This window comes from Lepisosteus oculatus, chromosome 1, assembly GCF_040954835.1.
Source record: "Lepisosteus oculatus isolate fLepOcu1 chromosome 1, fLepOcu1.hap2, whole genome shotgun sequence".
Taxonomy (NCBI): Eukaryota; Metazoa; Chordata; class Actinopteri; order Semionotiformes; family Lepisosteidae; genus Lepisosteus; species Lepisosteus oculatus.
In genome coordinates, this window is record NC_090696.1 from 65,982,260 (window position 1) to 65,996,044 (window position 13,785).

The 13,785-nt window shown below is 37.8% G+C and overlaps 1 protein-coding gene across 7 annotated transcripts in view; it reads left to right on the plus strand.

Annotated features, from left to right (window-relative positions):
* rap1gds1 (RAP1, GTP-GDP dissociation stimulator 1) overlaps nucleotides 1-13,785 on the plus strand; it is a 71,435-nt gene that overhangs the window by 36,220 nt on the left and 21,430 nt on the right. For 6 of the 7 annotated variants that reach the window (XM_015345818.2, XM_015345819.2, XM_006629905.3 and 3 more), the window contains 2 exons: nucleotides 3,345-3,491; nucleotides 11,878-12,006. In XM_015345818.2, the coding sequence (XP_015201304.1) occupies nucleotides 3,345-3,491; nucleotides 11,878-12,006 (276 nt within the window). The remainder of the gene's footprint in view (nucleotides 1-3,344; nucleotides 3,492-11,877; nucleotides 12,007-13,785) is intronic. The other variant, XM_015345822.2, reaches the window with a different exon arrangement.

The window sequence follows — 13,785 nt, forward strand, 5'->3', positions numbered from 1 at the left end:
TGAAAATAGAGCTGCATGTTTTTCATGACCTTAGATTAGAGTTCCTTAACCACTTGGTTTAGATCTGTATAATCTTCGACTTTGGTTTGTACATTGATGCTTTGACACTGGTCCTTTGAAAGCTATTTTTTTTATCATTGCTTTCAAATCAAGCCATATAGCCTTATGGACTTCTTCCTTCTGACCTAATTTCCCAAATATTTGGCTTTGGTTATGTGCTATATGAAAAGAATTGACTTTGTGACTTGTTCACCATTTACTTCACTTGGAACCGGATTTTACAGGCTTACAGCTGAAAAGGCACCATTCTGGGCTCGAGTCTGCAGCTGAACAAGGAATTGGAGTCATGGAAATATTCCAACATGTAAGCCTCAGGGAGCCTGTGAAGCGTACCAGCTAAAAAAAAACAAAAAAAAAAACGGTGGATCTGCACATAGTGGATTACAAATGATGGTCTCTCATCTTTTCCCCGAGACGCTGATTGCATGCACTTTATGGCGAGATAATATAAGTGATTTCACAGCTGCCTTAAAGTACAGAGAAATATTTTAAATGTCATAGCACTTAGTTCCTCCTCCAGGATTGAACGTGAACGTGAAAACTTCAGAAATAGAAACTGTGAGCCGTTTCACGGCGTCATCCCCTTGTTTCTCTGGCTGGCAGGGAAGATAATGATTTCCTTCCCTGCCACTTTGTCATGAGACGAGGCAAGGTAAACAGCTTGTCTCACTGATTCATTCCGTTGTGCCTCCCCTCCGGTTCTGCCTTTCCTCCCGCTTCTTTAATTGGTAATGAGGAGATGTCGCACTGGCGCTACAGTTTATACAGTGGATCTTTAGGCTTTACAGGAGCTCCGGCCATTTTCCAGAAATCAGCTTTCAAAACCAGTGGGCATATAATTCACTGTCCCAGCATCCCTGTGTTGTGGGTGATGTGGAGAGCAGCGCATGGTAACAAACCACTGCTGCCTTTCAACTTCCAGATTCCCAAATTGGGTTCCAACGTCTGGTGTCGGCCTGTGTGGAGTTCATATGTTCTCCCGTTTTGGGGTGGCTTTGTGCGGGGTGCCTCAGTTTTTTACCCCACCCCAGTGTTCAGCTGGCCTCTTTGGGGTTGGTTTCGGTGGCTTATCAGTACTGCAAGGGAGATAGAGCCACGATCAGCACATTGGGCTGAATGGCTTCTTCTTATTGGTAGCCTCAATGATGTTAAATTGTTCTTGTGGTGTATTGACATGATAGCTTATGACTACTTCTTCCAGTAATGAAGCTACAATTTAAAAAAAAAAGACAATGAGTTTTTAAAATATTTTCTTGACTAACGTTGACCACAAATACTTTCTCTTTCGCATATGAACACAGCTTTTGCAACTACATGCCAGTAGGCCTAGCAGATCTACCTGAGAGAAGCCAAGGCACAGAAAACAAAAGATAAACTGTTTCATGGCATCTGTATTACCCCGGTAAACTGCTAAAGTGACACAGTGAATTTAATGTTCATTTACTATTATTGCTGTCTGCTAAGCCTCATACTATAACATATACAGTATTCTAATGTATAGATATAGAGTATAACATAGATTGAAGTGTCTCAATTGACCTGCAGTTTTATTCTTAGTATAATTTTCATATCTGAAACTCAAACAACTATACTGTCCCTGTGGGCAGGTTTAGGCAAAGCTATCAGCTGAAAATAGTTCCTTAGTTAATTGGGACTTCATGCTAGCATAAACTCTTTTTACACATAGACATCTACTCTCAGACCAATATTGCATTCAGCCATCTATCACTACTTCTGTGAACTTCATTATCACTAAATATATGTGGGGATGATGATATTGTAACTAGTCAAATGCTCTCCTGATGCAAGCTTGGTGCACCAGTCAGTATATTCATCCTACTAGTGTTAAATCTTAAGACATTGTGTTGATTTTACTGATTTTTTTTTTACATCATAAAATTTCACACAACCCAGCTTCAGCTTCAATTTTATGCCAACCATTTCAGTCCATAATTTGTTCTTTTTTTAAAAAAGAATGCAGAAATATTTTATGACAAATGATGTTGACATGAAAGTCACCACTGTATAAATGATATACCTGACATTATTTAATATTTAAAAGGCTAAGACCTCACTTAATGCTACTGAGATTATTATTGTTGTCACAGAACCCCCAAATATTAAAATAATAACTTTTTTTTAATTAAAAAGAAGGCTGAACATTTTTCTCTTCTTAATTTTCATTTTCATGTATTTGTCTTCATGTGGTATTAACTTACTTGATCCTTTGTACCAGAAAGTCAGAATGATGTTACTAAAACAGATATTTGTACAAATCAAAGAAGTTTTAAAATTAATAATACTGTAAGTACAGTACTGCAGTATTTTTAAATTAGAATGGCATTTAAATCCCATTAGAATTTGTTTATCCCATTCTATATCAAATGTCATAGCATTAGCTAGGAAGAATTCAGGGTATGTAGTGTGATGCAATCTGACGTGCCAGTGTCCTCTGATTTCAGTCCTTGTTTTGTATCGTGTGTGTATGTGTTTTGTCTGATTCTTTGCAGCTCTTTCCATATAGAACCTGTGCCACAGTAACAAAGTTTTCCAGCAAAAAGTAGGTTTTGAAACAGCTTCTTGAGCTCAAGGGACAAGAAGGGAGATTTGAAAGAATATCAAGTGCTGCAATAAATGGGTTTTTTAAGTAAGGAGGTGATGTATGGAAGCAAACCAAATAGAATTTCCTCTTGTAGATTCCATTGTCCCCTTGTTTCACTCTCTCACATAATTTAAGAAAAATGTCCCCACTGATTTGTCCTGCAGGGACTGGAATAGATAAGCTCCTGATTCGAAACAGTTTAAAGCAGATCAAATTCACTGATACTTTCAGGGAAATGCAGCTGCCTTCAAATGCCTACATCTTGCGCTCCTTTAGAAGGTTTTTCAGTATGGCTCTTGACTAAATTGCCCTTGTTTCTGTCCAGCACATCAGGAGCTTTAAATACACAATCAACACAGTTGCACAAGTAAATAAAAAGAAGACGACATGGCAGGAAAAATTACAAATAAGTATTGGTCTCCCTGCTTCTAAACTCCTCCATGTGGCGACAGGACCTTTTTTAGCTTAACTTAGGACTTCAATGTCCAATGATTAGGTTATAATTGGAGAGATGTTTTGTAATCCTGTGAATATACCGTTGCTGTTATTACATTGTTCTGTTTGTGTATCGTTAATTTGTGCAGTTAATGTTGTCTTATTATTTTTCATTGATGTTATGATTTGTTTCTGTTCTTATGGTTTGCTGGTGTTTTTCTTTTTACTTTAACTCTTTGTTTTCCAGAGGAGGGCAGGAGTGCAGTTGACGAGGCGGGTGGAGCACAGATAGTTGCTGGCCACATTAGGTCACTGTCCCACAGTACAGACCCTGCCAGTGAGAAGCTCTTGACTGTCTTTTGTGGCATGCTGATGAACTATAGCAATGATAATGGTAATGAACCACACGGGGAAAACTACCATCCGTTCCACTTTGAAAGATAAGAAATAAGCACATCAAGGCTGCTGTTGCTAACTTTCCTTGGGAGTCATTGCCAGCACCTCTGCTATGTACCTGGGTAGGTCTGAGTGTAAAGTATCCAACCTCAGCCGTAAAACTGACAGTACAGTTAAAATTTAAATGTACTGTACAGTATCTAGGTGCATAGCAGTGGTTACTGAGATTACAATCACACTATAAGTGATATGATCATTATCAATACAGTTCTAGTTTTCTAATGATCATAATTAAGAAAGTCCATTTAATGCATAAATGTAGAAAAATAAATTGGGTGGTTGGTGGTTCACAGTCTGTCCTTGTTTATTTTCAAAGCCCAGCTCCCCCTGGAAACTGCGTTTAGATGTATCACAGCAGTTGTAAACTGTCTCTGAAGGCTGCTTTGCAGAGTCATCAGACTTTGTGCACACTGGTTGGTGCTTGAAGGCTATATTTGATTATTGGGGTGGTGCTGTCAGAGAGATTGCATAAATGAGGGTAATCTGACAACCCGTAAGAGATTGGTGAAGAAAAGCACTACAACTTTACCCCACACACGGTTTTATTTTTGTTTCCGTTTGATTTTCAGCAATCTAAAATTGCCTGTAGGTGATTCATTCACAGAGTGACACGTTTTGTTGTATGTCTGTTCAGAAAGAGTTTGCACATTTCAAAGTTCCTTCAACACAATATCCTTTCTTTACATTTCAGAGTAGATAGCCCTCTACTGTACAGTAAGATATTTTTCCAGTTAAATTAAACTAATTTAAACTAAATGGTAAAAAAAAAATGTTGTAGTGATGTTGTGTTTATTGCTAACCTGGCAGTTTATGATAAAAAATTGATTTTATAGAATATCTTCAATCCTGGGCTGCCTTTAAGTCTGTGTAGTGGGCAGATGTTGAATAGGGAAGAACAGTGTTTTGATTTGTTTTTGCTCCGTCTCCAGGTGCTCTGTCCTTAGGCCCAATAAAGCCTGTGCTTGAGCTAGTATTTGCTTTATGCTCTTTCTTAAAGCGATAAATGAAGTTTTCTCTGCAGTCCCTTTTCTGCCTTCATGTGCTTTGACACACAGTTCTGTAGCGGTCAGCCTGCTGGCTTAAGATGAGGAGGAAGCCAACAAAGTTTCCATAGTTGGAACTTCCAAGGTCAATGATATCCTTTTAACTAAAGTGCCCATGGTTTAAAGTCTAGAACATACCAAAAGGTCATACACAAGAGAAAGCCATTGAGCCTGTTAGGTAGTTAATTGATTCAGGCATCTCATCCAACAGTTTCTTGAAGGAAGCCAGGGTATTGGCTTCAACAATAAGGATGGGTAGCTGTTCCAGACTCCCATAATCCTTTGTGTCTCCTGTTCTCAGTTTAAAGATGTTCTTTCACGTGGAATTACACAGTGTCAAATAATGAGTGTGGTTTCTGTTTCCTGGAAGTGATTAGGTATAAATGAAAGGAATAATAATAATTGGAACTAAAGGTAAAAGGATTAATAAAACTTTCCAACTAAGTAAGCAAAATGGACAATCATCTGAAGATTGATGTTATAAAATAATTAACATTTTTTGAGCAATTACTCTTCTCTATATCACATTCTATTTTACTAAAGTTGATCAATTTGTATCTCTAATATATGACCTAAACATAATGTTCTGTATTAATACGAGATGTTTAAAGTTCTCACCTTGATTTGTGTTTTAAGACTGCGTGAAATAAAATAATTGTACATTTACTGGCTGTTCTTACATATATTCAAGGAAGCCTCGCATTGAATTTTACTGAAACTCATGCTTTATGATTGCGTTACTCTTGACACTTACATGGAAGAAAAATCAAAAACTAAAATGTGTTGATTGCATAAGAATATACCCTTTTTATGATGGCAAACAGAAATTACTTTGTTGTACAGTAGAATGGCCTCTCAGTGTGCAATAATAGTGGTTCATATTACTTCAAAATAAATACATCTGTCTGTATAAAGCCAGTCAGTCAGGTAGGGAGTTTTTTTTTTAAAGCAAAACGTTAATCGTGACCACCAAGAACTTGTCAAAACAACTCGGGAATAAAGATTCAGAAAGGCACAGATCAGGAGAAGGGTGGGCACTAATTTTAGGCACTGAATATTTGAGCATGGTGAAGGTTTTCATGGAGAAGTGGAAGATGGATCATACCACCTAGACTTCTGGGCTAAAAACTGGGCACACAGGGAAGGAGGAATCTTGTCAATGATGTCACTGTAAGACCAGCAGCGAAAAAAGCTACGGAGCACAGTGGCTGAGATGCAAGAAAACGTCAATGAATCAGTACAATCCTAGTCACTGCACAACCGAGTCACTCCACAAAGCTGAACGAATAGAAACCCATCTCAAATCCTGCTTTGAGTTTGCAACTAAACACCTTTTTTTGGGCAAAAGGTTTCATGTTCAGAATAGACAAAATGATAACCTTTTAGTAAAAATGCAAAGTGTTGCATTTGGTGCAAACCGAACACCGTGGATCCAGACAATACCGTCCCCGCTGTCCAACATGATTGAGCCTGTATTATGTTATGAGGCTGCTTCTCATCAGCAGGCACTGGGACACTTCAGAAGACTGAGGGGAAAGAGATGGAGCAAAGCACAGGCAAATCTCGAGGAACATCTGCTTCAGTCTGCTAAAGACCTAAACCTGGGGCAAAAGTTCACTTGTCACCAGGATGTGACACAAAGCACAAGGCCGAAGCTACATTGGCGTTACTTAGCCAGAAGAAAGTGAATGTCCACGAGGGGTCCAGTCAAATTCAGACTCGAACCTGATCGAAAATCTGCAACGAGACTTTGAAAGTTGCCGTCGCAAATCATTATTGCTGCCGCAAATGGATCATTGTGACAGTTTGTTGGAGCAATTCTGTGTTTTAGAAAAGAACAAGATTCCATCTTCTGTTTCTCGTAAAGCAATATGAGCCTGTTTCCCCCCCTACATTCATCTTTACAAAGATGTCTTCAGTTATTTTTTTTCTAGAATGGTGGGGAGCCAGCACAGACCATTTCCTACCCCCTAGAAATAAAACAAAAAGATTGTGGGTGGTAATGGTGAAAAAGGGAAGAGTGGGAGTAAAAAATGAAAGGCAGAAATGGAGATGACTTGTTTGAATGAATGGCTATGGAGACATAAAAAAAACGGTTTAAAATGGAATGTATTTTTTTTAGGACGGGCCTTATGCATTCTTACATCTGGAGAAGGAAAGAAATCATTACTCCTAGTACACAATCAGATCTTACTGAGTTTAAAAATCAGCAGCTTCTGGAATGGTAATTATTCCTTGTAAATTAAATTCTGCAGGAGGCAGTGGTCTATTTTAGTGTCCGACTGTTCATAAATTCTCACTATGCCAAACTTAACGTTCATTAGTTTTCGCTAATAGCTACATTTTCTGTGTGACCTACCATGTGGCTGTTGCAGATACAGTATGTGCTTCCCAGAAAGCTTTCTAAATTCTTTAAAATGTCCTGCCCTGTCAAGAAACTGGAATGTACAGTGTTTTGAGAGAAAGATGACATTTAATTGGAAAGAAACTGCAAAATGAGGTACAGCTGACCTCAATGAGTAATTAGCACACAGATGTGGTGAAATTCCATGTGAGCAGAGGTGTCTGATGTGATAGGCTCTGGAATTAATCCCTCCTTCGGGCTAATTAAAAGGTTTGGAAGACCAGTTAGGGGGGAAAAAGGTTTCTTTCAAGGAGGAAACACAATAGCCCTCTCTAGAAACAGATGGCGCTGGTTTGCTTGTAGGCAGTACAGTAGTTCGTTTGCCAGGATCGATGTAGTTGACGTGCACTGTTGAGGGACAGGTTGGCCAGCTGAACCAGGCCTCACTGGAGACGTTGGTACCCAGAGGACTAGGGCATCTTCACCCCTTAGCTGTGAGAGAAAATTCATCCTCCCTGGACTTTCCCGCCAGCAGATAGGTGGGCTGTCTCTGACTGTAAGATAAGAGAGACAACAAAGCTGTTGCTTTGTCAAGGAGACGAGTGTTGGTTACAGAGAGGCCCGTTTGGCTCTAGGCCACAACACTAGGCTTGAGGTTTAAACCAAGATGGTGGCTATGTGCAAAGTTCTCTCTCATTACCTCACATAGGGTTTATGGTTCTTCAAAGGTGTTTAATGATATACTTCATTTTTAACACGTCAAATAATAAGAAGTTACACACATAAAATAGTCAGATGAAACACCCGAGTAATTTACCTTCTCTGGCAGCTCCTCACCTTATTCACTCACCTGCTGTGTGTTATGGTGCGTTCATGTTGGACATCCCCTGGGTCAAACCTGTTTTCCATCTCTTTAAAAACAGTGCCACTCTGTAGAGAAACAGCTGATGAATTTAACAATGAAGTCTGACTGTAGTCAAAGAGAAAAAAAATACTCCAGCTCCAGTTAATTATTCTTCAGTTTCTGTTTTTGTTTTGAAGTTTTTTTTCATTACATTTGAAAGTTAATGATTTTAATTTTCACAAGTGTCGATTGATAGACAAAAAGCTATCAAAGCTATGGATAGTTGATGATTGCCAGTCCAGGGATAGAGAGTTCTGTAGATATGAATAAAAATCCAAAGGAGCACAAATCGGATAAGTATCTGTCTTATTCGGAAACGCTGAATAAGTCAGATAGAGCAACGTACATGTTAAACAGCAATTCATGATGCTGTTCAACATTCCAGTGTTCAACGTTATAGAGACTGTTCTATTTAGTAATTGATCCTCACTGCCACAAACTGCCAACAAAAGAGTAACCTACTTTTCTTTTTACTTTAATGATCAATTAAAGTCACAGTTACCCGTGAACACCCACAGTGTTGATGAGGCTTTTGAAAAAGTATAATTAAGGTGCACAGATTTCTGTCCATAGTTATGCTTACAACTTAAAATGCAGTCTTCGTATGTATTCACGTCTGAATTCTGTTAATATGCAGATATTAGTGTAGGGTCAGAGTAAAATGTTTGAGAATGCAATTTGTTTTCAGTCTTAACAGGTGGGGAAAAATAGATCTGTACGCATCACTTAAAATTGGAAGGAAAAACATGACGGAAAAAAAACATGTTGCTCCCATATATTATACTCTGTATATTTGAGCGCTTACAGTGTAGAAAGGAGACACTTTGTTATTAAAAGTTTGTCTGGAATGCCTTTTGGGGAAAATACTGAGTGTACTGTTGGTCTGGAGACAGCATTAATTACAAGTCTACCGTGTAGATTCTTAATGGCCCAGCAGGAGTCCTGCAGATCTGTGTGCTGCCTCACTTTCTTTCTGTGAAAGAAAAGTCCTGCTACTTTCCAGCTGCTCTGCCTTCTGAAACTTTGATCTAATTCTTCATCTGTAGCACTGCTCTCTTTCTCCTGTGCCTTTTAAAATGTCTTAATTTGGTAGTGGGGAAATGCTCTGCACATTTCCTCCAGTGCTTTGCATGAGGAGGTGACAATTAACAAGTGGCAATTAAGAGGAGATTAATATAGGTCTGGAAAAAGAAAGAACTTTTCTGATGGAGGCGAAACTACTGTATATATTTATTTAAAGAAAATGGTACTTGCTGTGATATTCTTTTTGTTGTAATAAAAAGGACCAAGTTGCAGATTTGCTATCATTAGAAACAAGACAAGTTTGTTTCCTTACTTATTTTCTTTAGTTATAGTATGGTTCTACTTCCATGTAATCAACCTTTCTGTTGACCATTTTCTATCATTTTTCCAACTAATACTGGGAGGGTATGCATTTTTCACAGATTGATTAAATTTCTCTTTAAGCGTTTTGTTCTTTTCTGTTTTTTTTGGGTGGTAGGGTTATCTGTTCTTAAAAGTTCACACCTAATCCCTATTCTATGAAAACTAAACTGAATGCCGTAATACCTTCAAAAAATTATAATAATAAAGCCACTGTAAAAATATGAAGCAGCAAGGTTACTGTATGTGAATTAATCAACCAGTAAATGTTCTTCCCTTGACACATGTTCTCCTCCTCTTATAGGTGGAACATTTCTTATTGGAATCATTAGTTGTGGTTTTACACTGTGAAAAGATTTTAACTTGTTTTGTAACGACTGTTGTTTTACCTGTTTTTTAATGACAGTTTAAAGGGGAACTGCAATGCTATTTTCATATTTTGACTGAAATAATCAGCATTTATAAGTGCATTTTAAACCACATTTAACCACATGTACGCAGTAAATGTTAAACTTCCAATTTACATCACAAAATAGATGACATTTCCAGGTAAGTGCAGTGCCATTTTCTGTGATTCAGAACGAGGAAGCAAAACTCAGGTGACGTGTGAGGCCCTGTGACATTGTAAACAAGCAGGCTTATGAATACATTGCTTTTGATCCAATAAAAATATTGCTCTCGACTTTGAGACAGTTTTGCTGACAAATACTATTTTCTTGTTAACTCTGCATGCAGATCACGTTGGAACATTTCTGTGGTGAAATGTCTTTTGCACGATCTGTATTTATTAATTTGTACATCACATCACATTGCATTAGTCATTAGGGGATACTAGTGAGCAGGAAGGGCCGCGTCATGTCGCAATTCATGGGAACTCAAATGCAAGTTTGCGACAACACAAAGACTTAATTCAAAATTGATATTTTTTCTTTGAAATCAATCCATTTATTTTGTTACTGAGATTTTAAAAACCAGTCTGAAAAATTGGGACTGCAGTTCCTCTTTAAAACAGCTCTGGAAAAAAGATTTTAAACTCCTTTGAAATCATTCTGTTTCTTAAACTGATTCTCACAAGCTTATTTGCATTCTTAAAGGCTTTTCAGAAAATATTGAGCACAATATAAGGAAACAAGTTGGTGTTATAATATAACAATTTCGTCATTCGTCAACTTATTGATCAATAGTTTTCTTAACAAAGTTGAGCTTGGAGCAGGAAATTTTCTCTTCTAGCCTCTTCCTACTGTGTAAACCCCAGATAAAGATTACAGGCAATGAAAAACAGAGCTTCAGAATAGTGATGGACCTTCTTGCTGTCGAAAACAGTAATATGCAGATAGGGAAGGTTCATAATTTCTCTTGCTGGAAAGCGCGGGGGTTAAGCAGGCACATAAATGAAAAGCAGCCAGCTGGAGCCTTAAGCTGTGTCTTGATCCACTGTGAGATCAGTACAGCCCGTGTTTTGTTTTTTTGCTCTCCTGCTCTTTCAGGAGTGAAGAAGCATTGATAGGTAGCTCTGCACAGCCAATCTACTGTGCGCAACAGCTGTGTTGTCAATCACAAGCAGACATAACCATGCAGACTGCGTGTAAAGAGACAGGGATGTCACTGATGTTTTCTGTGCCATGAGAATAAGGTACGCTGATAAAGGGACTGTGTTTGTCCACATGCCTTGTCTGAACTGGTGTAAAGCAAGGATTGCCCTTTATAGAGCTCTAACATGGCCGTTACACACTGGTTAGTAAACTCATTACTTAGCTGTATATTTTCTTTGGCCATTTCATAAGCATGGGCTTTGCATCTTTTTAACCTAAATCTGTTTTTTTTTTTCTTGCTTGGTGCTGTTTTATTGGCTAACTATTTTCCAGCAGTCCTCATCTCTGTATGTGTCTTTCTGAATTCAGGGCTCTGTATGTTGTTTTACAGTGCATCGGGTACTTGATTGTGAAGATTTCTTATTTTTTTTAATCACGTATCTTATCAGCGAGGTAAAGGTGTTTCTTCTTAAACAGGGTACCTTTACCTTGGTTCTGGCTTTTACTTTGGGTATGTTTTTCCTTTCTGAGCCACGTGCCTGTAGTGTCTCATAGGTGTTTCCAGCACGCTGCACTGGCCTTGTGTAAAATCTCTTGGGGGGACTACCCACACATGCTTATTTGGCAAATACTTTCTGCTGATTAACTCTGGGCTTTCGGCCCTCCTCCTGTTAAGTGTAACCACAAAACATTGATGCGTTTCCAAAATCTTGTAACAAAAGATATGGTTTTCACCCACAGAATGCCTGTCCCGTGATTTGGAAACAGTTCCTCCTTATAATTGAGCAGACCTTACTTGTAATGGTCTTACCAACAGCATTGTTTTAGGTTTCTATAGATATGTAATATTTGGATTTTCTCATTTGCATTCATAATTTAAATTTGAAAGATTTTGGAAACTCACAAGTGATATACAAGAGTGTGGAGATTATGACAGAATCTGTTGTCTGAAAAAACTATATAGTTTTAACACCACTTAATGTGTGAGTATTTTTGACATTATAGATCTGGACTTTTATTGTATTTGTTTTGTATGTATGCTTTTAAAAGCACTTAATGGCATTACACGTCGCCCTACACAATCTGGGTTTTGATCCATGTCCTTCCTCTTCCTCCAGATACTTTGCAAGCACAGCTGATCAACATGGGTGTGATCCCCACTCTTGTGAAGCTTCTTGGCATCCACTCCCAGAATGCATCACTCACAGAGATGTGTCTGATTGCGTTTGGGAACCTGGCAGAACTTGGTAAGCTTGTCTGCATCTCCTCTTGCTCCATATGACCGTGTTAAACGAAAATTCCTCCCATCTCAAAGGAGAGCTGAGCTGAACTATACCATTCATTGAAAATCTTTTATTTCAGAGGCTTCTGGAGACTGCACTCACCCCTTACAACTATGCGCCACTGCCCTGCCTGAATAGACAAAGAAATTGTCTACCTAAATTCTTCGTACGCTGCCTTATCATGTCTGTGGTTTGGCCAGCCAGTCACCAGCATTCCCAGAAAAATATTCCTCCCTGTGCTAAAATATCAACTTGGAATGTCTCTTTCAATGTTAAGAACAATACCACATCACAATTCTAGTTTGAAAGTTCACTACTGAAGTAAACCTTAATTTAGCCAGATACTGTACATCTGGGTTTGCACATAAGATCTCTCCCCCAGAAAAGTGATTGTTCCAGCATTGCCCTGGCAATCACAGAAGGTAAATATCCAATTTAACTCTTTACATTCATCCCTAAGTTGGCTAATACAAAGAAAGTCCTCACAGCTCTACAGCTGTGACACACTGACCGTCCTTGTTAGAAACCTTGTGTTTATGGTGTGTAAAAAAAAATGTCAGTTAATGGTGAATGTTGAATAAATCTGTTGAGATCATTTGCCTTCACATGAACTCTGCTTAGCTCAAATGCAGTTATGTTGGAATGGCCAGCAGGTGTTAACATTTACTCTATGTGTATTTTATGTCAGACTAGAAATTTGAAAAATAATAATGCAAACATACTGATTCCAATAAACAAAATGTAAAACAAAGTAATGTTTCTTAATAAAAAAACAGTTGTTTTTATCAGGTGGATTTATATAGTGCCTTTCATGTCAAATCCTCCCAAGGTGCTTTACAGAAAATCTAAAACATTTGTGGGATTTTGCAATTGTGCAAAGAAGAACAGTCAAAAACTTTAGTGTCCAGATGTGCAGAACTGGTAGAGACTTTTGGCTGTAATTTCTGCCAAAGACAAAATACTCAAGGGGGGTGAATACTTAAGAAATTAGTAAGTTCCGGTTTTGTATTTCTAATTAATTTAGGAGGATAATTGACATTATTTTATATCGATCAATGACAAAAAAAAACAATTACATTACGATTCCATAGTCTAACACAATAAAATGTGACGAAGTCCAAGAGGGGATAATATTTTTCATAACAACTGTAAGTAAAATACAGTATGAATAACATCAGAATTATTGTCACCGGGTCTAACAGAAAGCTGTGTTTTATTTACATAGCTGTGAACATTTGTGCCATATTTGCTAACATTCTCACCTACTGGTAGCTTTTATAGAGAAGATAACTAAGAGCCCAGAAGTGATTCCAGTGGAATGCCACATGTATTGTTGGTCAAACCTTACGCACACTATATTGTCTATTACATATGCTTTAAACCAGTTCAGAACAATTTCCTAAATACCAACTCATTCTCTAAGATTAATTACAATTAAATGATTTGGGGTGTCAAAGCAGTGCCTAAATTTAAAAGAACCAAAACTAAAGATTAACTAACTTTAATTTGAAGGTCATTTACAGTACGTCTTTGACTAATGCGGTCTCAGTTCTATGATAGGAATGTCATCAAAACATTTATCTGTTTAAATACTGCCTTTTTAACTGAATTGGAAGATTTGAATATATCTGATGTAACTTAGTACTGGACCAAATTAGATTTTTTTTTAGTAAGAGTTTAACAAGGACAGTTTTATGTAAAAGTATATGGAAATATCCCCACAGACAGAAGGCTATTAGAACT